General features: G+C 35.5%; 2 protein-coding genes across 2 annotated transcripts in view; both read left to right on the top strand.

Moving 5' to 3' along the window:
- The first annotated feature begins 921 nt into the window (after positions 1-921).
- On the top strand, positions 922-5,122 carry LOC124102237 (olfactory receptor 6C75-like). The gene is made up of 2 exons (XM_046458455.1): positions 922-1,876; positions 5,115-5,122. Exons 1-2 carry the CDS (start codon positions 922-924, stop codon positions 5,120-5,122), a joined length of 963 nt encoding a protein of 320 aa, XP_046314411.1.
- Positions 5,123-9,225: 4,103 nt separating this feature from the next.
- Positions 9,226-26,554, top strand: part of LOC124102240 (olfactory receptor 6C74-like) — a 63,513-nt gene continuing 46,184 nt past the window's right edge. Inside the window, exons 1-2 of the mRNA XM_046458457.2 lie at positions 9,226-10,157; positions 16,816-17,156. Coding sequence (XP_046314413.2) covers positions 9,226-10,157; positions 16,816-17,156 — 1,273 coding nt within the window. The remainder of the gene's footprint in view (positions 10,158-16,815; positions 17,157-26,554) is intronic.

A 26,554-nucleotide genomic window follows, 5' to 3' on the forward strand; every position in this document is an offset into this window, starting at 1 on the left:
AAGGAAGAAGGAGTCAGAAAATAATTGCTGGATTCGAGTCATGAAATCCTTCTTTGTGTTTTTTTTTTATTTATTACTTATTTATTTTCTTGGTAGGTATTCATAAACATTGAACTAGAAAAATCAGAAGATAGAAATTCTCCTGTATACTGACCATAAGTATGGGGTAAATGTAAAATACTTATCTTTTACTGATCTATTGAAGGAACTAAATCAAAATGGCCTGGGTTAAATCCCCAACAATCTGTTTAGAATTGGTATGTGACTCCTTTAAACTAAATTACTTCAGAGGACTACAGTTGGAAACTCAGAAAGTTGTCCTATGAAAAATACTATGGCCCCTAATATGGAAATAAACAGTAAGATAGAATAAAGCAATATTTTAGGGTGATGGCAGATTTCCATAATCATGAGTGCATAATGTTTGTTTGCTCTGGTGCTGCACATTAAACCCAGGGCTTTACACATGGTAGAAAAACCTTCTACCATAAAACTACACTCAATGCTGCATTTCCTTTTAAGTTATCATTTTTCTTTCACAATGTTGATTTTCTGGCTGCATGGTGTGCTATCTTACCAGAAATACATTGCATGATCACGTATATAACTAAAGAGGTGAACTTTTTCCCAGTGAGCTATAAACTATGTAGAAAAATACAAATATGATTAGAAGCACACTATTCTTTATGAAAATGGGGAGCTACATGAACATTTCTTACTTATCCAGGAAGGATGCATGCATATAGAGAGTCACAGATTAAAATAACTTATTTTTACTTAACAGAGGGCAAAAAATCAACATATTAAAATCAACGTTTTAAAATAATTAATAAGCCTAATTGCCATGCCTGGTTATTTTACTTGTTCTTCATTCTTCAGTCATGACACTGCAAAATAGCTCAACAACAGGTGAGTGAAGAAATGGAAGAGCTGGTGGAGGGGGAACTAAGGAACAGGACAACAGTGCATGAGTTCATTCTGGAGGGGTTTCCTGCAGTGCAGCACCTGGGTGGCATCTTCTTCATGATGCACTTGCTTGCGTATCTGACCTCCATCATGGGAAACATGCTCATAATCACAATAATCTGGGCAGACCATCGTCTCCAGACACCTATGTACTTCTTCCTCAGCAATTTCTCCTTTATAGAGTGCTGCTTTATAACCACAGTTATTCCAAAATTGCTGACCATCTTTCTGTCAGGGAGACAAACAATTTCCTTTGCTGCCTGCTTCACACAAGACTTCATCTTTCTTTTCCTTGGAGCAACTGTATTCTTTCTTCTGTCTGTGTTATCCCTGGACCGATACCTGGCCATTTGCAAACCTTTGCATTATCTCACTATCATGAACCCAACGATGTGTAACCTTCTGGTAGCTTCCTGCTTAGCTTTGGGGTTCTTCTTCATGGTGGTTCCAGTTGCAATGCTTTCCCAGTTAACCTTCTGTGGCCCCAATGTCATCCCTCACTTTTTCTGTGATTTTGGACTTCTGACAAATCTCTCCTGTTCTAACACCAGATCTATTGAAATATTGTTCTTCAACCTTGCTTTTTTCGTCCTTGGCTCATCCCTGGTTATAACCATCATTGCATACAGCAACATAGTACTCACAATCATGCGTCTTCCATCAGCCAAGGAGCGACAAAGAGCTTTCTCCACCTGCTCTTCTCACCTCTTGGTCCTTTCACTGACATACAGCAGTTGTGTCTTCATATATGTGAAACAGAACCAAGAAAGTACGCTGGACTCCAACAGGGAGGCTGCTCTTGTGAACACAGTGGTGACCCCATTACTGAACCCTGTGATTTATACCCTGCGCAACAAGCAGGTCCACCAGGCTCTGAGAGATACTCTGTCCAGGGTGAAATTGCAGAAATAGAACCACAATCTCAGAGGAGGAGATTATAATTCTGATATAAAGTCTAATTTATATCTTCTATACAAATCTGCAGTTATGTAAGTTTTTTAGGTTCTAATTTTTTATTTTAAAAATAAGGGCTAATTTATCCAAAAATCCAGTCTGAAAGCTCTAATAGTCCTTACATTGAAATGACAGTATCTTCCTGGACCTTTTTATTAGTTTTAAATCAATAGAACCTAAAGAGTTTTAATGGACAACCACATATACATGAATATTTGCTGCATGAGAAATCTTAAAAGTGGAAAGATGTGGTTTCAAGTATGTAATTATGGTAAGAATAAGTGGACAGAAGGAAATTCATTAGTATTAAGAATATCGAAATGACTCAAGGACAGATGTAACATGGATTTTGAAGGAAATTTACATCTACATAGCTGGAGTGCTAGCAATAAATTACATAAAATATTCACACAATTGTTTTTAATAATACTGACTATTCTGTATATACATAGAAATTATCACAGTTCCATTTCCCAAGTGATGAAAGCATATAAATATCTCTAAGTAGAATTGAAAGTTCCCATTGACTTTGTTGTTTTTACAAAACTGCTTTCAGTACTTGAAGACTTAAAGATGAAGGACAATATCTGGTGCCTAGTAATGCAATTTAGAAAAACTCTGTCTCTGTAGAAGAAGCAAATTTGAGTGACAAATGTGGTTTGTTATAGACAGAGAACCACCAAAAAAATTGAATCATCTCAATGATACACTAATGAATTTGGGGGTTGACATATATTTTCATTACATTTATTATGGTGGTAATTTCACAGGGGTTTAAATCTAGTCTCCTAGAAAATTGGGCCTCAAAGATTTCAAAATATAACAGATAAGTAGAGATCATTATTTACCAAGGAGACCTCAACAAAACTTTTAAAATTGGACTACTGGACTATTGCCTTCAAATATACAACTTACAAAATTAACATAAGAACAAATAGATTGAAATAGTTTTTGAGACAAGACAGGAGAAACCACTCTCACCACTGCTGCTTAATATAGTGCTAGAAATTCTAGTGCAAGAAATTAGGCAAGAGAAGGAAATAAAAGGTATAAAAATTGGAAAGTAAGAAGTCAAACTATTATTGTTCCTATACTTAGAAAATTCAAAAGACTGATAAAGTTAATAAACAAATTTGGTCAAGCATCATGTTACAAAATCAATACACCAAAATCAGTAGCTCTCCTATATACCAACAACAAATCTGCTGAGAAAAAAAAATCAGAAAAACACTTCCATTCACAATAACTTCAAAAAGAAAATGAATAAAATACTTGAGAATAAATTTAACTAAGGAGATGAAAGGTCTATACAATGCAAACTAAAGATCACTGAAAAAAAACTTCAGACAATGAAAAGACCACCCATGTTCATGTTGTTCATGAATAGGCAAAATTAATATTTTTTAAATGGTCATACTACTAAAAGCAAATTTTGGATTAAATGCAATCCTTGTAAAAAATATAAATAACATTCTTCAGAGAAGTAGGAAAAAAACTGACCTAAAATTCATTTGGAAGAATAAAAGCACAGAATACTAAAGCAATATTAAGCCCAAAAAAGCAATGCTAGAGGCATCAAAGTACTTATCTTCAAATTATTTAACAGAGCTAGAGTAACAAAAACTACGTGCATGCTACTGGCATAAAAACAGACACATTGACCAACCATACTGAAGACACTGAGACAAACCCACACATACACAGTCATCTGATCCTTGACAAAGGTCCCAAAAACATACTTTGGAGAAAAGACAGCTTTTAAACAAATGGTGCTGGGACAACTGGTTGTCCAGATGTAGAAGAATGAAACTAGAATCTTGTCTGTCATCCTGCACAAAAATCAACTCAAATAGACCCAAGACCTTGGCATAAACGAGAAACTATGCAACTTCTAGAAGAAAACGTGGGGTCAATGCTCCAGCTTTTAGGCACAGGCAACAACCATCTCAATAGGACCCCTAAAGCTCACTAAATAATTCTAAGAATTAACAAATGGGACACAATTAAATTAAAAATCTCATCCACAGCAAAGAAAACAATTGGAAATGTGGAAAGAGAACCCAAGGAATGGGAGAAAGTCTTTGCCAACTACTTTTTCCACAGAGGATTAAACATCTAGAATATATAAAAAGCTCAAAAAACTTTACACCAAAAATTCAAATAACCCAATTAATAATAGGCAAATGAATTAAATAGACCCTTCTGAAAATAAGGCATAGAAATGGCTAACAAATACATGAAAAAAAGTTCAATATCATTAGTAGTTAGGGAAGTGCAAATCCAAATGACACTTAGATTTCACCTCATACCAGTAAGAATGGCAGTCATTGAGAATACAGATACTAATAAATGTTGGAGAGGATGTGCAGGAAAAGGAATACTTTCACACTATTGGTGGGACTGTAATTTAGTCCAACAACTATGGAAATAAGTATGGAGGCTCCTCAAAAAACTAGGTATTGAACCATCTTATGACCCACCTGTATCAGTCCTTGTTATTCATCCTGAAGATTTAAAGTCAGCATGCTACAGTGATACACGCATATCCATGTTTATAGCAACAGAGTTCACAGTAATCAAACTCTAGAACCAGACTAGGTGTCCATCACTGGATGAATGGATTATATATATATATACACACACACACACACAATGGAGCTTTATTCAGCAATAAAAGCAATGAAAATATGGCATTTGCAGGACAATGGATGGAACTGGAGACCAGCACATTAATCCAAATTAGTCAAACTCAGAAATTTAAAGGCCATATGTTTTCTCTCATATATGGAAACAGCAGAGAAAAAAGGAAAACCATAATGGGTGGATCAAATTGAGACAAGTGGAGAAAAGAGATCAAGAAGTATCAATGAGGGATTGGGAAATTGCTTGGAAGTGATATTGGCCAAATTATATTGTTATATCATGTGCATGCATGAATATGTAACAACAAATTCCATTAATATGTACAACTATAATGCACCAATTAAAAATTATTGAAGGAAAAATACCTACTTGCAAAGAATTCCAGATGTGACTGCTAAACATTATATTAAAAAAATATTTGCTAAGTATTAAAAATAATAATAGAAATACAGCAGGAAGAAATGCTTCTGAACTACATGAATTATGACAGTTTAGTATTTATTTATTTGTTTATTTATTTTTGTACTGGCAATTGAACCCAGGGGCACTGGACCACTGAGCCACATCCCCAGCCCTTTTTGTATTTAATTTAGAGGCAGGATCTCACTGAGTTGCTTAGTGCCTTGCTGTTGTAGAGGCTGGCTTTGAACTCACAATCCTTCTGACTCAGCCTCCAGAGCGGCTGGGATTGCAGGCATGTGCCACTGCACCCAGCTCTGAGACAATGCAGTATTTTTGTTAGGATGGAAAAAGACACAAAAGGAACAGGATAGTAAGTACAGAAATCATCCAATATGTGTAAATTAATTTTGACCTAGGCATCTATGTACTTTGATGGTATGAAAAGAACTTTTCAGAATGTTTCCAAAGAGCCTAGATATCCACATAGGAAAACCTCTACTTCAGGTGGTGCATATAACGTTAGTTTGAGACAGATTATAGACTTATATGTTTAAAATATGTTAGAGTTTCTGAAAGAAAACACAGAATATTTATCTTACCTTGGGGAAGGTGAGAATTTCTGGGAAAGGAGACGGAAATACTAACCACAAAAGAAAAACACTTGGACATTGGATTTAATTCAATTAGAAAAGAATTCTTCCCATTCTAATACTTCATTAATTTTTTCCAGTATGCACCAACTAGAATTTTAATATAGGCAAATATCCAGAATAGATAAAGAAGTCTTAAGGGTAAAGAGGGGGGCAGGGCAATTAAAAATGAGTAAAAGACTTTCACAGGCACTTCACAAAAGAAATTTCAAATGTTAATAAATATGTGAAAAGGGGTTTGACATTAGCAGTACCAGGAAAATGCAAGGTATAACCAGAATAACATTCTACTGAAGAGCTGGTGTATAACTCAGTGGTAGAGTATGTGCTTAGCATGTAAGTAGCCCTGTGCTCAATAATTATATAGCTATTTTTAAAAAGGACACTACTAGACATCAACCAGAATGCTTCCAAGAGTGTTTGTGAAAATATGGTGAACATTAAATTTCTCATGCATTGCTGATGAGAGCCTAAATCCATTTTGGAAACTGTTTTATGATTTATTAAGTTTGTTAGGACCTATCTTATTATTCAGCACTTTCACTCCAAGTTTCCTACCTAAGAGAATTGAATGCTCATACTTTCAAAAGATTGTTCAAGAATATTCATTGCACCTTTATTCATAAGCTCCCAAAATGGGAAGAAAAAATATACTCCAAAGGAAGAATGAAAAACTGATATATTGCTACAACAGACCACTACAAAGCATATAAAACAATAGATCACTGACATAAGAAAGAATATAGATGAATCTCAGAAATATGTAAAAAAAAAAAAGCCAAACAAGAAACAAATGCTGCATTCTATTCAAGAACAAACAAAAGTAATTTTTGTTGATAGAAATTATTTCTTTTGTGTGTTACTGAGAAGGGCACAAGGAAATTTATGGTGAAATAGTTGTTTTATAGTTTTATTAAAGTGATGAGATGGCAGTTTATATGTGTAAAAAAATATTGATCTACACAGTTAAGATTGGCACATTTTATAATATTCAAATTATATCTCAATAAATAAAATACCAGATTAAAGAGTCAAAAAAAGACAATTGTAAAAAGGCATTTGTTTTTTTTTATTTTTTAATTGACTTTTTAAAAATAAATGACAGCAGAATGCATTATAATTCTTATTATACAATTTTTCATATCTCTGGTTGTATATAAAGTATGTTCACACCAATTCGTGACTTCATACATGTACTTTGGATAATGATGTCCATCACATTCCATCATCATTGCTAAACCCCTGCCCGCTCCCTTCTCTTTTGACCCCTCTTCCCTATGCAGAGTTCCTCTATTCCTCCCATGCTCCCCCTCCATACCCCACTATGAATTAGCCTCCTTATATCAGAGAAAACATTCGGCATTTGGTTTTTTGGGATTGGCTAACTTCACTTAGCTTTATCTTCTCCAATGCCATCCATTTACTGTAAAAAGGTATTTCTGCTGTTTAAGCCTGTCTTTCTTTACATACATAATTCATGATTTTACAAGTTTTATGCCTCTGGGGCAGTTATGCCAAATCTACCTCTAAAGACGTTCACAGAGAACCATGTAGATTATTGAGAATGACAATATGTTTCCATATGCAGTAAAATATAATTAACAATATATTTTTAATGAAGTTTTCTATTTCTGACAATGAGCAATTAAATGTCCCCTGGGAATCAATTGTGATTTTAGGTCCTGCATCCTTTTTCATAATCTTCTAATGAGTGTTCCAGGGGTTTGTTCTTTTGGAATTCATGTGACCTAACTGATAATTTTAAATAATCCTCTTGTAATACGGCATAGGATCATTTAAATGCATTTTTCATTTATGACTGCAATGATTCTCACCAACTCAGAGGGTGAGCCACTCTAGTTGACAGGGAACTAGCCAAAAGGGTCCATAAACAAGGAAATTTGACCTTGGTTGTCTTCTCCTGAGTCTCTTTTGGTATGGATGCACAATGAACCAAGTTAGATGTTATTGATGGACTATGTCATCATGCCCCATACAAAATAAATATGTCCCAGAATGACTGAATATGCACCATAGAATGAATATAAATAAATATGTTCAAGAATTCTAAATAGCTGTACTCACAAATACTTGTACAGATTCTAGGCATTTATTACAGTCTTCATGCTCTAGGATTTATCAGCCAGATTGCCATAGGGAAAACTGTAACAATGTTCCACTGATGGTAGTTTCTGTCTTCCTTAAATTAATTAGCCTTAATAATTTTATATTGATTAAGACATAAGTGATCCATTGATTGTTTTATAGGTCAAGGATGGGTAGATCTCACTTAAGAGTATTCCCCCACCTCCCCCCCCCGCTTTTCCTTTCCTTTAGCCTAGGAAAAAGATCCTGGTTTGTTGGAAGATAAAAGCAGCTCGTCATTGAAGAAGCTGTGTTTCCAGTGAGCTACTTGATGGTGAGTATTGACCATGGGGATGATTTGCAATCTAATGTATCAAATATTTAAACCAGTGACTAGTTATTATTAAGCTACTATTGTGGACCATACTTAATTAAAGCAACAGGTTTGGACAAATCAAAGAATTTCAAACATGATTTAATTATAGTGACCTATTCATTAGAGCCTAATTTCCAACTGTTGTCTGGACTCATTTCACCATATTAGATATCACTTCATCTGCTCTCTAGCTAAGTAGTGGCTTAAAAATATTAATGTTCCTCTCATGATTGCTAGGAGCATTTAGGTGTGATTCCATATATACAAGAATCCTCCAATGTAACAATGATGTTCACAGAAAAAGAAATGTTTAAGGGCAAGTTAATAAATGCCTTGACTGATAGCAGAAGGAAATAATTCCATTCTATGAGGTTGGTAGGATGAGAGGAACACTGATTTGCCTCCTGTTATTCATTGAGCTTTAACGATAAGGATATACAACTATTTCCCCCCGTCTTTAGACATAGTTTTTAAAAATCTGTGTACAGGGAAATTATGAGATTCTATTCTTGTGAGTTTTCCTCACACACTCATGGGTCTCGGTTAAAGAACTCAGGCTAATCAGATTTCAGAAAAATAACTGGGTTGGAACATGGCAACAGAACCTAGATTTTTATCTGATTTTTGGAATGCTGCATTCAATGGATAGAACTTCATAGAATGCATATCCCAAATGAAATATAGAAACTAATATTGTAACACCCTGAAAGAATATTTTCTGTGGGGTATTAGCCTTTGATGTTATCTATTAGTCATATATTTTGTCAAACAAAAAATAATGATTTTCATGTTGCCTTTTGTTATCTTACAAAGTATTTCCAAAAATACTGTTTTCAGAAAAGTTACATTGTTTATCAAACTTATTCCCCAAAACAACAAAACTAAAATGAAAAATGCCCCCAAAATAAATTTTGAAGATCTACAATTTAACAATGGGATAAGTTCAATATAGTTTGTAATAAACTATTTAAAAAATAGAAAACAAGTGCTCATTCAGAATAGTAACCACAAGCAGTTTGTGTTTGTTTGTTTTTTGTTTTTGTTTTGTTTTAACATGGCTGTCAATTAAATTCTTTCTTGTTGGGTGGTAGTATTTTCTGTCTAACAGGTCAAAGAAGGTTGATGACAGACAGAAAACTGGAGATAACCATGGGGTTTAGAAATGAGACAACCATGTCAGAGTTCACCTTGTTGGGGTTTCCTGCAGTCCAGCATCTGGGAAAGGTCCTCTTCCTGGTGCACCTGCTGGCATACCTAGCCTCAATCACAGGAAACATGTTTGTAATCACCATCACCTGGACTGACCATCGCCTTCAAACACCTATGTACTTCTTCCTCAGCAGTTTCTCTTTCTGTGAATTCTGTTTCATCACCACAGTTATTCCTAAATTGCTGTCCATCTTTCTTTTAGGACAGCAAACAATTAATTTTACATCTTGTCTCACACAAGCCTTTTCTTTTTTATTTCTTGGGTCAACAATTTTCTTCCTCATGACTGTGATGTCCTTGGATCGATACCTGGCCATTTGCAAGCCTCTACACTACCCAGCTATCATGACCCTGAAGGTTTGTTTCCTTCTGGTGTTTTTCTGCTATATCTTGTCCTTCATTTTTATCACTGGTGTGATCCTGAAGGTTTCCCAGTTATCCTTTTGTGGCTCCAACATCATACCTCATTTCTTCTGTGACTTAGGCTCCTTAATCCATCTCTCCTGTTCTGAGACCAGATCTATTGAAATGCTGGCCTTTGGTATAGCTTTGTTTATCCTTTTTACATCCCTCATTATAACCATCATTGCATATAGCAACATAGTAGTCACAATCATGAGTCTTCCATCAGCCAAGGAGCGACAAAGAGCTTTCTCCACCTGCTCTTCTCACCTCTTGGTCCTTTCACTGATGTATGGCAGTTGTGTCTTCATATATGTAAAACCAAAGCAAGCGAGCAGGCTGGACTCCAACAGGGAGGCTGCTCTTGTGAACACAGTGGTGACCCCACTACTGAACCCTGTGATTTACACCCTGCGCAACAAGCAGGTCCACCAGGCTCTGAGGGATGCTCTGTCCAGGGTGAAATTGCAGAAATAGGATCAGAGAGCTTTGTGGGGAAGCTAAATCTTGTTCACCTACTTCAACTTCCCACTATGGTGTAAGTCTCCTCTACTAGAATTCCTACATGTAGTGATCTAGCTTATGTGAACTTTCACCTAGATGGATGCTGCCTGATCTTGCAACTTCTTTGATTGTATAACATTAGTTCCCTATATTGTGCTGAACAGTATGTTTCTTACTGTTCTTCCCATTGGTCTTAAGTAAGTTCAAGTCAGACAACATTTACGGTGAGGCTAACATGTACAAATCAAATCACTGATCTTCCACATCTGTGTGTTCTCTCTCTATACATTCAACTCATTGTAGACGGGAAATATTTGGAAAAAATTGCTTGTGTGTATTGAATATGTACATCCTTTTGTCATTTTTTCCCTTAATACAGTATAACACTACGTGCATGTTATTTATATTGTAGTATATAATACACGGTATAAATAAATAGTATAAATTTTCTAGAAATGATTTAAAGTATATGGAATATGTGAGCAGGTTATAAACAAATACTATGCTATTTTACTAAGGGACTTGAGCATCCATGGATTTTGATATTGACAGAGTTGCTGAAAACAATTCTCCATAGATACTGAGGGATATTGTAATACAAGCACCTTAAGCTAAGAATAAAAGTGTTATCAGATTTAACAATTGATGTTCATGACTCAACCTTGAATTTTCTGATGCCTATAAAAAAATAGACACCCTTCTTTACCACTTTATTTATTCAAAGCAAGTTTTGAATTTAGAAGAAAATTGCTTATGAAAATCATAATATAATAGCCTTATGAAAATTATGGCAATTCAATGTTTCTGTTTACATAAATTAATCAGTGTAAGCTTATTAATTTATTTGGGTCTGTTGGTTTTAGAGATATAAATAGCTCAGTATATTTCAGTTGGTTGTGACTGGCACTTTTACTTTATCATCTTTCACCTTTAGCAAATGTTATTAATGAAATTTCTTTAACACGTTTTAATAACGAACAAAATGAAAAGTCTTTTAATTTGTGCTTTTGCTGGTAATTGATGTTTCAGTTGGTTGGAAGATAGGTGGTCTCAGTAACTCTCTTTTCTTCTTAGAGATATTTTCTCCTAACAAGATTTTAGAGGTGTCTTCCAGTATCTTTCAGGCTAAGCTAAATCCTGGTTGATATTTTATAGCCAATATTAAAAGAACTCATAATTAAAAATGTGTACAAGAAAATGTGTGCACTGATAATGTTGAGTTAAATTGAGTCAAGTACTGTTTGCACTTTCATTGAAGAAGTGGTTCTTTTCACTTCTGATTCCCCATGTTCATGTTATGTATTTGATTTTCTGTGTGTCTGATTTTGGTGTATATTTTCTTTTCCAGCTTGATTTCACAATTAATTATATTAAAGCATAACCTGACAAGAATTTTAGATTTTAAAGATTGTTGGCTGGGCTGAGAAGGCATTCCAATTATAGAGTGCTTTCTTAGTGTACATGAGGTGCTGGGTTCAATCCCCAGAACTACAAAAACAATCCATCTGTTGACTGATTTAAATGTTTACTTCAGAACTCTGAGCAGCAATCTAGTAGACTAACAATCCAACTAGAGAAAGTTACCATAAGAACCCATGCGGAGGGTCACTCATTTAAACCTTGCAGTGTGCACTTGTTATTAAACTATTGAAGACAGATTTAAAGATAGGTAGTTAGTGTAGTTAGGCAAATGGAGTCTAATAAAGAAAATGGAGTCCTGTCTGAGTCCAGGGAAACTAGAACAACACCTGGGAAATTGAAATGTTAATGTCCCTAAGGCCCTAGGCCATCCTAAAGAATTGTTAATGAAGCAGCTCCCAGTAAAACTGCAAGATGCTAATCAAACCACCCCAGACCCTTCCTACCCAGATGGCTCCTCCTGGCCCCATTGTTTCCAGCCTTTTGGCCTTCCCACCTGCATCCCCCATCACATTGCAAGATAGAGGGAAATAAAGGACAGGAACATGGAAGAACAAAAGAAGATCTTAGATATAAAAGAGAGAAGACTTCCCCTTTCCACAATTCCCCTTTCAGGTCCCCTTCTTCCTGGTGGTGGGGGGTGTCTTTTCTGCTATCCTTTAATAAAACCTTCCACTTTCCACTCTACTGCCTTGGCATGCTTCTCCGGTGTTATACTTCAGCATTCCAGGAAGCAAGGACTCCTCACAGTAAATGCCAGTAACACTATCTTCATAAAGTAGGGCCACCTTTACCTGGGTATCACTCTGGGTCACAAAGATCATACATACTAGATCACACTCTTCTTTGTGAAATGTTGTGAAAGGCTAGACAGAATTCTGAGTGTAACCCATAGAGAGTATCCCAGTGAATAACTTGTTTCTCAAAGGGTGAGTTTTCCCTAATTTGCCCTAAACAAAATTAAATGTTTAATTTTAGGATAACCGTAAATACACATACAGTTTTAAGAAATAATATAGAGATCTCATGTCACCTTTACCTAATTTCCTTCAATGGGAATAACTTACAACATATAATAAAATGTCCTAGCCAGGATATTGACACTGATAATGTCAAGATTAGAACATTTCCAACATGACAAAGATGCCTCCTGTTGATCTTTTATAGCCTTTTATGGTTATGCCACTTATCTCCTGCTGCAACTACTGTTTACCATTTCTGTAACTTTTCCATTTTAAGAAATAGATATGTATATTTATATATTAAATAAAATGTATATATTAATGTGTATGTGTGCACATATATGTATGTATACACATATGAGAAGTAGTCTTTGGGGCTGGATTTTTCCACTTAGCATAATAATCTAGAGATTCATGCAAATTATTATGTTATCAATAGTTCATTCCTTTTTATTGCTGATGATTATCTTGCAGTATGTATGTACCACATTTTTTAAAAAGTTTGCCTGTAGAAGAACGGATGGGCTACTTTCAGTTTTTAGTTCTTCCAAGTAAAGTTCTGTAAAGGTTTGTGTACAACTTTTTGTACAAACATAAAATTTCATTGCTCTGGGATAAATGCCTAGGAATGTAATTATTGGGTCATACGACAGTTGTATGTTTAACTAACTAGCTGTTTTCTAACAAATTGTTAACTAACAAGTTGTTTTCCAGAGCAACTGTGTCATTTTTCTCACCAGTGAATACATGAGAAATTCATTTTTTTTGTATTCCTGTAAACATTTGACATTACTATTTTTTGTTCACTATGATTTAATATAGACTAACAGAGCAAGCAATAAAAGAAAAAAAGACACATTAAATGTTATTAAAATTTTTTTAATTGTGTTTCAAAGGACACAAGACAGTGAACATACATCTTATAAAATGTGAGTAAATATTTGCAAATCATGAATCTAAAAAGAAATTTTTGCCTATCATATACACCATTATACTTTATATGTTCTTTAGATAAAAGTTTCTTGCCAGATTTATGATAAAAGTTCTTTAAACATTTACAAATAAAAACAAAAAGACAAATAACCAAATTTAAATGATTGAGATTTTTTTTTTTTGGGGGGGGGCTATTGTAAATGGGGTAGTTTTCCTCATTTCCCTTTCAGAAAATTTAAATTTAAATCAATCTAACAAAAGAGGTGAAAGACCTCTACAAGGAAAACTACAGAATGCTAAAGAAACAAATTAAAGAATACCTTAGAAGATGGAAAGATCTCTCTTGTTCTTGGATAGGCAGAATTAATATTGTCAAAATGACTATACTAACAAAAGCACTATACAGATTTGATACAATTCCAATTAAAATCCCAATGGCATTCCTCATAGCAATAAAAAAAAAAACAAAAAAAAAAAACAGTCATGAAATTCATCTGGAAAAATAAGAGACCCAGAATAGCTAAAGCAATCCTTAGCAGGAAGAGTGAAGAAGTGACATCACTATACCAGACCTTAAACTATACTACAGAGCAATAGTAACAAAAACAGCATGGTACTGGCACCAAAAGAGACTGGTAGACCAATGGTACAGAATAGAGGACCCAGAGACTAACCCACATAATTACAGTTATCTTAAATTACACAAAGGTGCCAAAAACATACATTAAAGAAAAGATAGCCTCTTCAATAAATGGTGCTGGGAAAACTGGAAATTCATATGCAACAAAATGAAATTAAACCCCTATCTCTCACCATGCACAAAACTCAACTCAAAGTGGTTCAAGGACCTAGAAATGAGGCCAGAGACACTGCACCCATTAAAAGAAAAAGTAGGCCCCAATCTCCATCATGTCAGATTAGGCCCCAGTTTCCTTAATAAGACTCCTATAGCACAAAAAAATAAAAAAATAACAAGAATCAATAAATGAGATGGATTAAAATCAATAAATGAGATGGATTAAAACCAAAAAGCTTCTCCTCAGCAAAAGAAACAATCAATGATATGAATAGAGAGCCTACAGAGTGGGAGCAAATTTTTACCACTCTCGCATCAGATAGAGCACTAATCTCTAGGGTATATAAAGAACTCAAAAAGCTAAAGAGTCCCCCACCCAAAAATAACCAAATCAATAAATGGTCCAAGGAATTGAACAGACACCACTCAGAAGATTGTATACAATCAATTAACAAATATATAAAAAATAGTTCAACACCTCTAACAATCAGAGAAATGCAAATGAAAACTTCTCTAAGATTTCATCTCACTCTAGTCTGAATGGCAGCTACTAAGAACACAAACAACAATAAGTGTTGGCAAGGATGTGGGGGGAAAGGCACATTCATCATTGCTGGTAGGACTGCAAATTGGTGCAGCCAATCTGAAAAGCAGTATGGAGATTCCTTGGAAAACTGGGAATGGAACCACCATTTGACCCAGCTATCCCACTCCTTGGTCTATACCCAAAGAACTTAAAAGAAACATACTACAGGGACAGAGCCAAAGCAATGTTTATAGCAGCGCAATTCACAATAGCTTGCTAAGAGCCAAGTATATGATGCATGGCATTTTTGGTCGAAAGGTGACGCCAGCTAGCCATTGAGATGATATGATTATGTTAAGATTTGCATTCATATGGATATTGGACTCCTGCTGTTCACCTAGGCAGGCTACGGGACTCCTGGAGAGTTCCCATTGGTTGGGGAAGTACAGTAGGAGGGAGTTCCGGGGGAGGAGCTCTCTCTGCGGGTCCGGGAGGAGGCCTCATGGGTGGAAAAAATCTGCCCGGGCGGTACCGGACATTGGTGGCAGTTTCAAAAAATAAACTTTGTTCCTGCTTGAGTGGCTCGTGATTTTGTGCCCAGCCAGACTGTGGCAACTGGCGGCCCGCACGGGGAACGCCTGAAGCTTGGAGGTGAGTAAAATTGCTCGCCCCTGAGGGAAGGCAACAAAATGGGTGACCATTTCAAAAAACAATGTGTTCTCGTTTTTGATTTATCTTGTTTTTGTTTCAAGCTGCCTATCCCTAGAATTTTCTCAGGCAAACTGGGAAAAATGGTTGGCTCAAGGTTTGAAGTTGTTCGGCCCTGAGAAAGAGAAAATTGATACAACTATTCTTTGTTCGGTTTTTGTTTCATTCTGTTTCGGTTTTGTTTTATGCTATCTTATTGGGTTGCGGTACCTTTATAGTAGATTAGAAACTAGTAAAAAACAAACCGAAAGACTGTTAAGTAAATTGTTAGAGGTCCAGACTATGGTAGAAAACATGTTAGGTCAAGCGAAAGAGAAGGTCTCTCAAGCTAGTCAGACAGAGGAAGATTTGAAGAAAGAAAGCTTAGAGGAAAAACAACCATCAGGCGGGGAATTACAACAGGAGGCTGCTACTAACCCCGTTCTATCACCAGAGGGCGTAATTCAACCAACAGCTCCATCTACAGCTGAGCGGCCCTCAACTCCCGTAGTTGATGGACGGAATCCTGAGGCAGGACCCCAAAGATTAGCATGCCCTGTACTTGAGCAGGCAGGAGGGCAACGAATTCACCGTGCTTTAGATTTCAAAACAGTGAAGCAATTAAAGGAGGCTGTAACAACCTACGGGCCGCAAGCACCCTTCACTGTGAGCATGGTCGAATCCATTACCAACTTAGACATGACGCCAGCAGATTGGGCTAACATGTGTCGATCTGTGCTAAATGGAGGACAATATTTGTTATGGAAGGTTGCCAATGAGGAATTTTGCATGGAGACAGCTAGGCGAAATGCAGCAGCCGGTTACTCTCAAAGAAATCTAGATATGTTATTAGGAAAAGGACCTTATGAGGGTCAACGGCAACAAATTGATATGATCCTGGCGTATATGCACAAATTGCTGTAGATGCAATTAAGGCATGGAAAACTTTACAGGGGCATGGAGATTTACAAGGACAATTATCTAAGGTAATACAAGGAGCTAATGAACCTTACGCTGAATTTGTAGATAGGCTTATTCAGACAGCATCTAGAACAGGCAATGCCATTTATAAAACAACTGGCTTATGACCAAACAAATCGTTGCTGCAGAGAGGTCATCAGACCATGGAAACATGAAGATTTAAACATATATATTAAATTATGTAGAGACATTAATGAACAAGGGCAAGTCTTAGCAGCAGTACAACAGGCTTTAGATGCCAGGCCAAAAACATGCTATAATTGTGATCAAACAGGACATTTTAAAAGGAGTTGCCCCATAGGAGGAGGGTTTAACAAGGCTAGGTATCAAAGGAATAGAATACCGGGTATTTGCCCACGATGCCGTAGAGGGAAACATTGGGCTAATGAATGCCATTCTCAAACCACCATAGAGGGTATTCCGTTATCAAAAAACAGACAAGGACCAAGTGTTTACCCACAATATCGTGGAGAAAGACATCAGGCTCCATTGCCAAAAAACGGACTGGAGGGCCCAATGCTCCGGGGCCCAAAACCACAAATATACGGGGCAGTGGAGGAACCCAGCAACACCATCAAGGTAGTGCCCAGGGCGCATTATCCATTAAATCCCTCATCAGACAAACTAGAGGGAGCGCAGGGTTGGACATCTGCGCCTCTGCCAGAGCAGTACTAACTCCAGAGATGGGAGTTCAAATCATTCCCACAGGAGTAAAAGGACCTCCTCCCCAAGGAACAGTAGGCTTATTATTGGGACGTAGTTCATCTACATTAAAAGGACTTATGATAAGTCCTGGGGTAATTGATCCCGATTATGAAGGTGAAATAAAAATTATAGCTAATTCTCCAAGAGGTATATCAGTAATTTCACCAGGAGATAGAATAGCACAGTTATTAATAATACCCAGCCTACATGATAAATTTTCCAGTCGTACTGTAGAAAGAGGTTCCAGGGGATTAGGCTCCACAGGTGTAGATTGGGCTATGCTGTCTTTAAATCTAGATTCTCGCCCAATGCTAAAACTAAATATTCAAGGACATGACTTTAATGGGCTACTTGATACAGGTGCAGACCTTAGCATCATATCTCATCAAGAATGGCCGAAACATTGGCCATTACAACAAGCCACTCAAACGCTTCGAGGCCTAGGAGTGGCAACTAATCCCCATAGAAGTGCAATGGTATTAGATTGGAAGGATCCTGAAGGATGTGAAGGAACTATACAGCCCTATGTATTGGATCATCTTCCTATAAATTTATGGGGACGAGATGTCCTAGATCAATTAGGTTTGATATTAACAAATAACATCAATCCTAATGCGCCCACTACTAGGGCTAGACAAGGCTTTAGGAAAGAAGAAAGATTAAGAGAACAAGAACAAGGTATGACAGCACCAATTCAAATAGATCAAGAAACAAATAGACATGGATTGGGTTTTCAGAAAGGGCCACTGAGACAATCAAGATTACTTGGAAATCAGAAAGACCAGTGTGGGTTCCTCAGTGGCCCCTGACTAAAGAAAAGATACAAATAGCCCATGACCTGGTCAAACAACAATTAGCGGAGGGACATATACAACCTTCCGTATCTCTCCATAATACTCCCATTTTTGTCATTAAAAAGAAATCTGGTAAATGGAGATTATTGCAAGATTTAAGAGCCATTAATAATGAGATGGTTACTATGGGACCTGCTCAATCAGGGATTCCCCAATTGTCTGCTTTACCAAAAACCTGGTATGTTTTAGCTATAGATATTAAAGATTGTTTTTTTTTCAATTCCAATTCATCCCGAGGATAGTCCACATTTTGCATTCACTATCCCTGCACTAAATCATGAAGGTCCTGATCAGAGATATGAATGGAAAGTACTCCCTCAAGGGATGGCTAATAGTCCAACTATGTGTCAAATTTATGTTAACAAAGCAATCCAGCCACTTAGAAATCAAAATCCTGAACTACAAATATTTCACTATATGGATGATGTGTTATTGGCACATAAAGATAAAAACACATTGCTAGAATGTTATGCCACACTTACAAATTTATTAAAAAATTATAATCCAGAGATAGCAATAGATAAAGTACAATTAAATCTTCCAATTAATTATTTAGGGGTTTTATTATCCTCAACCATGGTCCGTCCACCAAAAATTCAAATACGAGTAGATCAACGACTTTCAAAAGTTATTAGGAGACATAAATTGGATAAGGCCTTATCTAGGCATACCAACAGGAGAGTTGGGACCTTTATTTGATATTCTAAAAGGTCCATCAGATCCAAATTCACCCCGCATGTTGACGCCTGAAGCAAGAAAGGCATTAAAAATCATTGAAACATATATGGAAAATATGCATTTGGATAGAATTGATATAAGTTTGCCTTTATTATTTATTGTACTACCAACAAAAAATATTCCTACAGGAGTATTCTGGCAAGAAGGTCCATTATTGTGGATACATTTATCTTATTCTCCTAACACTATTCTTACTAGGTATCCTGAGGCTATAGGACAATTAATACTCAAAGGAATAAAAGCAGCAAAGGGAGTGTTTGGGATTTCTCCCAATAAAATTATTACTCCATATACTATAGATCAAATTGATGAGTTAGCTAATGAGTTAAATACTTGGGCAATAATCATGTGTAAATCTAATGTTTCATTTGATAATCACTTACCGTCTAATCCTTTGTTGTCTTTTTGGTCTAAACATCCTGTAGTTTTTCCAAAGATGACAAAAAAAACCCCTATCATGAATGCTCCAAATATATTCACTGATGGGTCAAATAATGGTACAGCAGCAGTAGTTACCCCTGATCAAACTTTTACATTTTTAGTACCCAAACAATCAGCTCAAAAGGTAGAGCTTAATGCAGTATTACGAGCTTTTATGATGTTTAAAAATTCTGTATTTAATTTATTTTCTGATAGTCAGTATGTAGTTAATGCTATAGTATCCCTTGAAGATGCTGGTAGGATTTCCCCTTCTTCTACTGTTTTCTCTTTGTTTTCCACTATACAAAGTCTAATCTGGGACAGAAAAGATCCATTCTTTATAGGACATATCAGGGCACATACAGGATTGCCTGGAGCCCTTAGTTTGGGCAATGAGTTAGCAGATAAATCTACACATGACATACATATTTTCTCCACAATAGAAGAAGCTATAAATTTTCATAAAAGGTTCCATGTCAATGCTAATACTTTACAAAAGCGTTTTAAAATAACTAAAGACAAGCCCGACATATAATAAAACAATGTCAAAATTGTGTGACATTTTTACCACAAGTTAATCTTGGGGTCAATCCTAGAGGACTGATACCTAACCATATTTGGCAGATGGACGTCACACACTTGCCAGAATTTGGAAAATTAAAATATTTACATGTTACAGTTGATACTTCTTCTGGATTTCTGATGGGCTCCCTTCATGCTGGAGAAAAAACTAAAGATGTTATAGCTCACTGCTTACAAAATTTTGCCACTGTGGGCGTTCCAAAACAGTTAAAAACCCATAATGGTCCTGGCTATACCTCTACCTCTTTTAAACAATTTTGCTCATCATTTGGCATTACTCACATAACAGGAATTCCATACAATCCACAAGGACAAGGCATAGTTGAAAGAGCTCATCAAACTATTAAAATGTACTTATTAAAACAAAAGGAGGGAATTGGAAAGGGGTATATATCCCCCAAAGATAAACTTAAAATAACCCTTTTTACTCTAAACTTTTTAAATTTGGATTCATCAGGGCTTAGTGCTGCGGAAAGACATTTGTATCCAAAAAATGTACATAAGCCTAAGGTACTTTGGAAAGATATTCTAACAGGACAATGGAAAGGTCCTGACCCAGTGATAGTCTGGAGTCGGGGCTCTGTTTGTGTGTTTCCACAGGGAGAACAGCAGCCGATTTGGATTCCAGAGAGACTAACTAAAACAATTTCTACAGGCCAAAAGGAAAATGATTCGACTCAAATCCATAACAGCTGATATCCAGATCTCCAGCTTGGCTATTCTTACATCTGCGACAGTGCTTAACCAGGATGCTTTTTTCAATATCTATTTTATTATTGCTTTTTCCCACATCATAAAGTTCTATTTTATTTTTGAGCTCATACAGACCTAGGTTAATGTTTTTTCTGATCAGTTTTATTTTTTGACTGTGGAGTTTTTGAACATTGCAATGGAGATTTCACCTAGGTAAAGCTACAAGGCCTTTACTATTGTCTTATGTGTTATATGTTACGTGTGCACACTTCTGTTTTGTGTTGTATGTCTGTATGTGCGTATGTCCATATATCACATATGAGGAGCGCTCATGCACATGGATCCAAAATTTTTTTTTTTTATTATTCACGTGATTTTAATAGTTTAATTTAATTTGGGTAAACAGCTGTTGAGGATTGTTTTAATATATGAACAAATAGAAGGTTAACAGATCTGTTTGTTTACTTTCACCTTTCCTTTTCATTATATTTAATAATTCTGTTCAGGATAATGTAAATTGTTCTAAATATTGTTTTCTTAGTACCTGTTGAAATGTTACATATTTTTTTTTAGCATCATTGTCAAAATTCCTATTTTCATCCCAGTGCCGGTGAAGACAAAGATAAAACCAAACTACAACTTCTTCGAGAGTTATCACAACAAACCGTGTAAACTGATACATCAATGATTTATAACTCAACAAGTAATGCTCAATCAATGAGTCGATTTATTTTGGAAGGATATGGACATATTGATAGATTCCTCTGCTTTGAACTGCTTACAGAACTTGCCTGGACTATGTATCACTTGTATGCTTTGTGATCTATTTGTTGATGCAGCGAATTATGGTAGTGCTAGCGTATCTTTGCTGATGTGTCACCAGTGATGCAATTTTTCCTAGGAGCCGTTAATTGACTTGGTGTCATGACATTTCTGTATCCTCCTCCCTTCTACTAGTGATGGTCTAATTTTGGGGGCCAACAGAGGTGAGGTAAAGAACCTCACCCCCCCACCGGCACCAAGGCCAAATTTGGGGGCCAACAGAGGTGAGGCAAAGAACCTCACCCCCCCACTGGTACATAGGCCTATCCACAAGTATGGCTATATGCTGGACAGGTAGTCAGTGACGGGTATGATCCAATTGCAGTGGTATCAACCTAAGACAGGAGGCTGACGCCTAAAAGTCAGTTTTCCGATGACGGGTAAGAACCATATGTTGAATTGGACAAACCTAACAGGCACGGTCCCTAGGCAGATTGCTTGTTACTTAAACAGAAGGGGGGAGATGCTAAGAGCCAAGCATATGATGCATGGCATTTTTGGTCAAAAGGTGATGCCAGCTAGCCATTGAGATGATATGATTATGTTAAGATTTGCATTCATATGGATATTGGACTCCTGCTGTTCACCTAGGCCGGCTAGGGACTCCTGGAGAGTTCCCATTGGTTGGGGAAGTACAGTAGGGGGGAGTTCCGGGGGAGGAGCTCTCTCTGCGGTCCGGGAGGAGGCCGCGTGGGTGGAAAAAATCTGCCCGGGCCGTACCGGACATTGGCGGCAGTTTCAAAAAATAAAGTTTGTTCCTGCTTGAGTGGCTCGTGATTTTGTGCCCAGCCAGACTGCGGCAATAGCTAAACTGTGGAAGCAACCTAGATGTCCTTCAAATAGATGAATGGGTAAAGAAAATGTGGCATATATACACAATGGAATATTACTCAGCAATAAAAGAGAATGAAATCATGGCATTTGCAGGAAAATGGATGGAGTTGAAGAAGATAATGCTAAGTGAAGTTAGCCAATCCCCAAAAAACAAATGCTGAATGTTTTCTCTGATATAAGGAAGCTGACTCATAGTAGGGAGGGGGAGCATGGGAGGATTAGATAAACTCTAGGGCAAAGGAGTGGGAAGGGAAGGGATGGGGCAAGAGAGTAAAAAAGATGGTGGAATGAGGTGGACATCATTACCCTAAGTACATGTATAAGACATAAATGGTGTGAATATACTTTGTATACAACCAGAGATATGAAAAATTGTGCTCTATATGTGTAATAGGAATTGCAATATATTCTACTGTCATATATAACAAATTAGAATTTAAAAAAAGGATTAAGGAACTTAAATCAATATTTTTCTGAAGATATACAAAAGACCAATAAACAAATGAAAGGTGCTCAACCTTATTAGTCATTAGTGAATGAAAGCTAACCACAGTGTGATGTCCTTTCTCACCCACTAGGATGGCTATAATCAGATAAATGGAAAATAGCAAGTGTTGTTGAGGATGTATCAAAATTGGAACACTCCTGTACTTCTTGATGGAAACACAAAATGGTCCAGCTCCTTTGGAAAACAGTTTAGTAGTTTTAAAAATAGGTAAATAGTTAAATATAAGTTAACATAGTTTACATCAATTCTACTTCTAAGTATACAGCCAAGAGAAATGTAAACATATGTCTATATAAATGTTCATAGAAGTATTGTGCATAAGAGTCAAAGAGGAGAAATCACCCAAATATCTATGGATAAATGAATATCAAAGTAAGGCATTTCTATCTAGTGGAATATAGGTTAGCCATAAAAAGGAAAAAGTAATGATACATGTTACAACTTCAATATACCTTAAAAATATGCTAGTTTGAAAGAATCCATACAGATCAGGGACACATGTTATACAACTCCTTTTATAAGAAATACCCTGAAAAGACAAATCTATGGAGACAGAAAGCAGATTAGTGAGTTTTAGGAGATGAAGGACTATGCCGAGAATGCTTAATGGACACAGCTGTTCTTCTGGGGTGATGAAAGGTTTTGAAACTAAGAGAGATTATTGTAAAACATCTAATATGCTAAATGCCACTGAATTGTACACTTCAAAATGGTTGTTATATGAATTTTGCCTCAATAAAAATCACACATTCATTTTATAAATAAACAAATATTTATTAAGCACTTAATATGTGTCAGAAATTGTACCAGGCTGTGTCAGGCTCTGTGGATAAGACAATGAATAAAAGGTACCACTTCATAGCATAAGACAAGACCACAGCAGCATAAGAAAGGACACACAGACAGAAGGTCTAACACTGATAAAACTTGAAAATTTTATTCTAAGTAAAAGCAACAAAATAAAAATCCACATTATCTGAAACATCCCAAATAGGCAAACCCATAGTAAGAGAAAATTGATTAATGGATTCAGGAGTTGGGAGAAAAGAAGAATAAGACAAGACTTTTAATGGGTACGGGGTTAAAATATTCTGAAATTAGATGCACTACTGTGTAAATATACCTACTGAATTGTACAATGTGTTATTAAGAGACCAATTTTCTTCAGATTTGTTTTTAATACATTATAGTACAAAATTATGGGACACAGTGTGATGTTTATATATATATATATATATATATATATATATATATATATATATATATATATATATATATATATGATTAAATCAAGGTATAGCATATCCATCACCTCAAGCATTGTTTATTTGTGGTGAAACATCCAATTTTATCACTTCTAGTTCTTTAAATAAACAATACAGTTACTCTATTGTAATAGAATGCCAGAAGTTTTATTCCCATCTACTTGTAATTTTGTACCTATTGATCAGTCTCTAGATCCTCCCACTCCCCCTACCCTCCCTGGGCTCTGCTAATCACTATTTATTCACTGCTTCTATGAGATCAATATTTTCAGATTCCATATATGAGTGAAATCATAGGGTTTCTGTGTCTGGCCTATTCACATAATATAATGTTCTCTAGTTTCAATCGCATTGTGGAAAATGACCAGATTTTATCTTTTTAAGTGGTGAATACTATTTCATCATATATAAGTACCAAGTTTCTCTATTCATTCTTCTGTTGATGGACATAGGTTGATATAATGTCTTAGAAACTGTAAACATTGCCCTAATAAACATGAGAGTGCAGATATCTCTTAAACATACTGATTTTGTTTCCTTTGGGAATTCTAGTGGTACTGGTCAATCATTTGATAGTTCTATTAATTTTTTGAGGAAGCTTTTTCATAATAGCTATTCCAATTAACATTCCCACCAACAATGCATTACTATTACCTTTCCTCCATAATCCTTGATAGCTCTTATCATTTTTGTCTTTTTAATAATTAGCCATTCTAACAGGAGTAAGGTGATATTTTATTGTGCTTTTGATTTGCATTTCCCTGATGACTAGTTGAGGTTGAGCAGTTTTCCATATACCTATTAGCCATTTACCTGTATTTTTTAACACTAGAATAATTTTAGTGTTAATTCAAGTAGAACGTATTGTTCAGGAAACCATGGAATTCTAAGAGTAAAGCCATGGTTACTTCAATATATGTAATTTATTTTCATTTATGAAGTCACAGACACTATGAAATTAATGAGATTATTTACATAGAATAACAATATCAATAATTATAATTATAGCTAGTATGATGTGAACTGGATAAAATGGATATGTGGATACAATGTTTCAACTATAGATGTAATTATAATTCTCTAATGGAGTCTATAATTATGATTAAATAAATGTCTGTCCATTGTATAATTTTAGTCTAAACTTTCAAGGTGTTTTTGTTATTGAGATTTTAAGACACTTATACACAGAAGTTTAAAAATCATACCTAGAGGAGAAAAAAGCACACTTGCATAATAGAAAATTTCAAAGACCATATGTTTAACAAATCAAATGAGGCAAAAAAAAAAAAAAATTAAACAAGAAAATTTGAAAGTAAGAAATTGAAGAAATGATGAGCAAAATTAAAGATAATTTTTACTATTTTAACAATGTAGAATAAATTATAACTAAGTGTGACTATGTCTTCAGTGGTATGTGAATAGACATATAAGCCAAAGAGCTAATATATAAGGGAACATCCAGATCTTCAGATTTGTGTGCATTTTTTTTTTTCAAATTCCAACTTCTTTTTCTTTCTATACAAAATATTTATCTAGCCAAGGTTTATCAAGATTAGAACATAAATTCAAATCAGAGCATAGTCCATTAGGTTACATTAATCCAAATTAAATTAATTAATCTTCAATAATCTTTTACTTGAAACAGAAATACTTTAGGAAGTGAAAGGAGGGGAAGGCAGGGAATGTGGGGATAAGAAAGATAGTAGAATGAAACAGACATTATTACTTTATGTATATATGTGACTGTATGAATATGATCCTACAATATATATACTCAGAAAAATGAGAAATTATATCCCATCTATGTATGATATATCAAAGTCTACAAGTGCATTCTACTGTCATGTATAACTAATTTAAACAAATACAAAATTGATTTTAAAAAACCACTTTAACTTTAGATTGGTACAGTTTTCCCATATGACTTTTTAATTTTTTTTCAGTTATATGTGACAGTAGAATCCATTTTTATATAATTATGCAAGCAAGGAATGTAGCTTATTCTAGTTAGGACTCCTTTCTTGTGGATGTACATTTGCCTGTTTTTAAATTGGGTTATTTTGGGTTTTTTTCTTTTTTCTTTTTGATTTTGCTATTGAGTTGTTTGAGTTCTTTATACATTCTGGATATTAACCCTTTACCAGAGGTATAGTTTGACAGTTTTCTACAATTCTGTAGAGTCTCTCTTACTTCTTTTGATTGGTTCCTTTGCTGTGCAGAAGCATTTTGGTTTGATTTAACCCCATTTGTCTATTTTTGCTTTTGTTGCCTTTGCTTTGGGGGTCTTATCCAAGAATTCCTTGCCTATTCTAATGGCCTGAAGCATTTTCCTTTTGTTTTCTTCTAGTAGCTTCATAGTGTCCAGTTTTCTGCCTAAGTCTTTAATTCATTTAGAGAGAATATTTGTTTATGATAAGACATAGGGATCTTCTTTCATTCTCATGCATGTGGAGATCCATTTTTCCTAGCACTATTTATTATAGAGACTGATCTTTTTCCAATGTGTGTTCTTGTCACCTCTGTCAAAAATCAATTGGTTTCAGATGGGTTGATTTATTTCTAGGATCTCTATTGTGTTCTGTTAGTCTAAGTGTCTAATTTTATGCAACCACCATGCTGTTTTGGTTACCATAACTTT

This window comes from Marmota monax, unplaced genomic scaffold (assembly GCF_021218885.2).
Source record: "Marmota monax isolate L192 unplaced genomic scaffold, Marmota_monax_Labrador192_F-V1.1 WCK01_AAM20220418_F8-fsc00161, whole genome shotgun sequence".
Classification (NCBI taxonomy): domain Eukaryota; kingdom Metazoa; phylum Chordata; class Mammalia; order Rodentia; family Sciuridae; genus Marmota; species Marmota monax.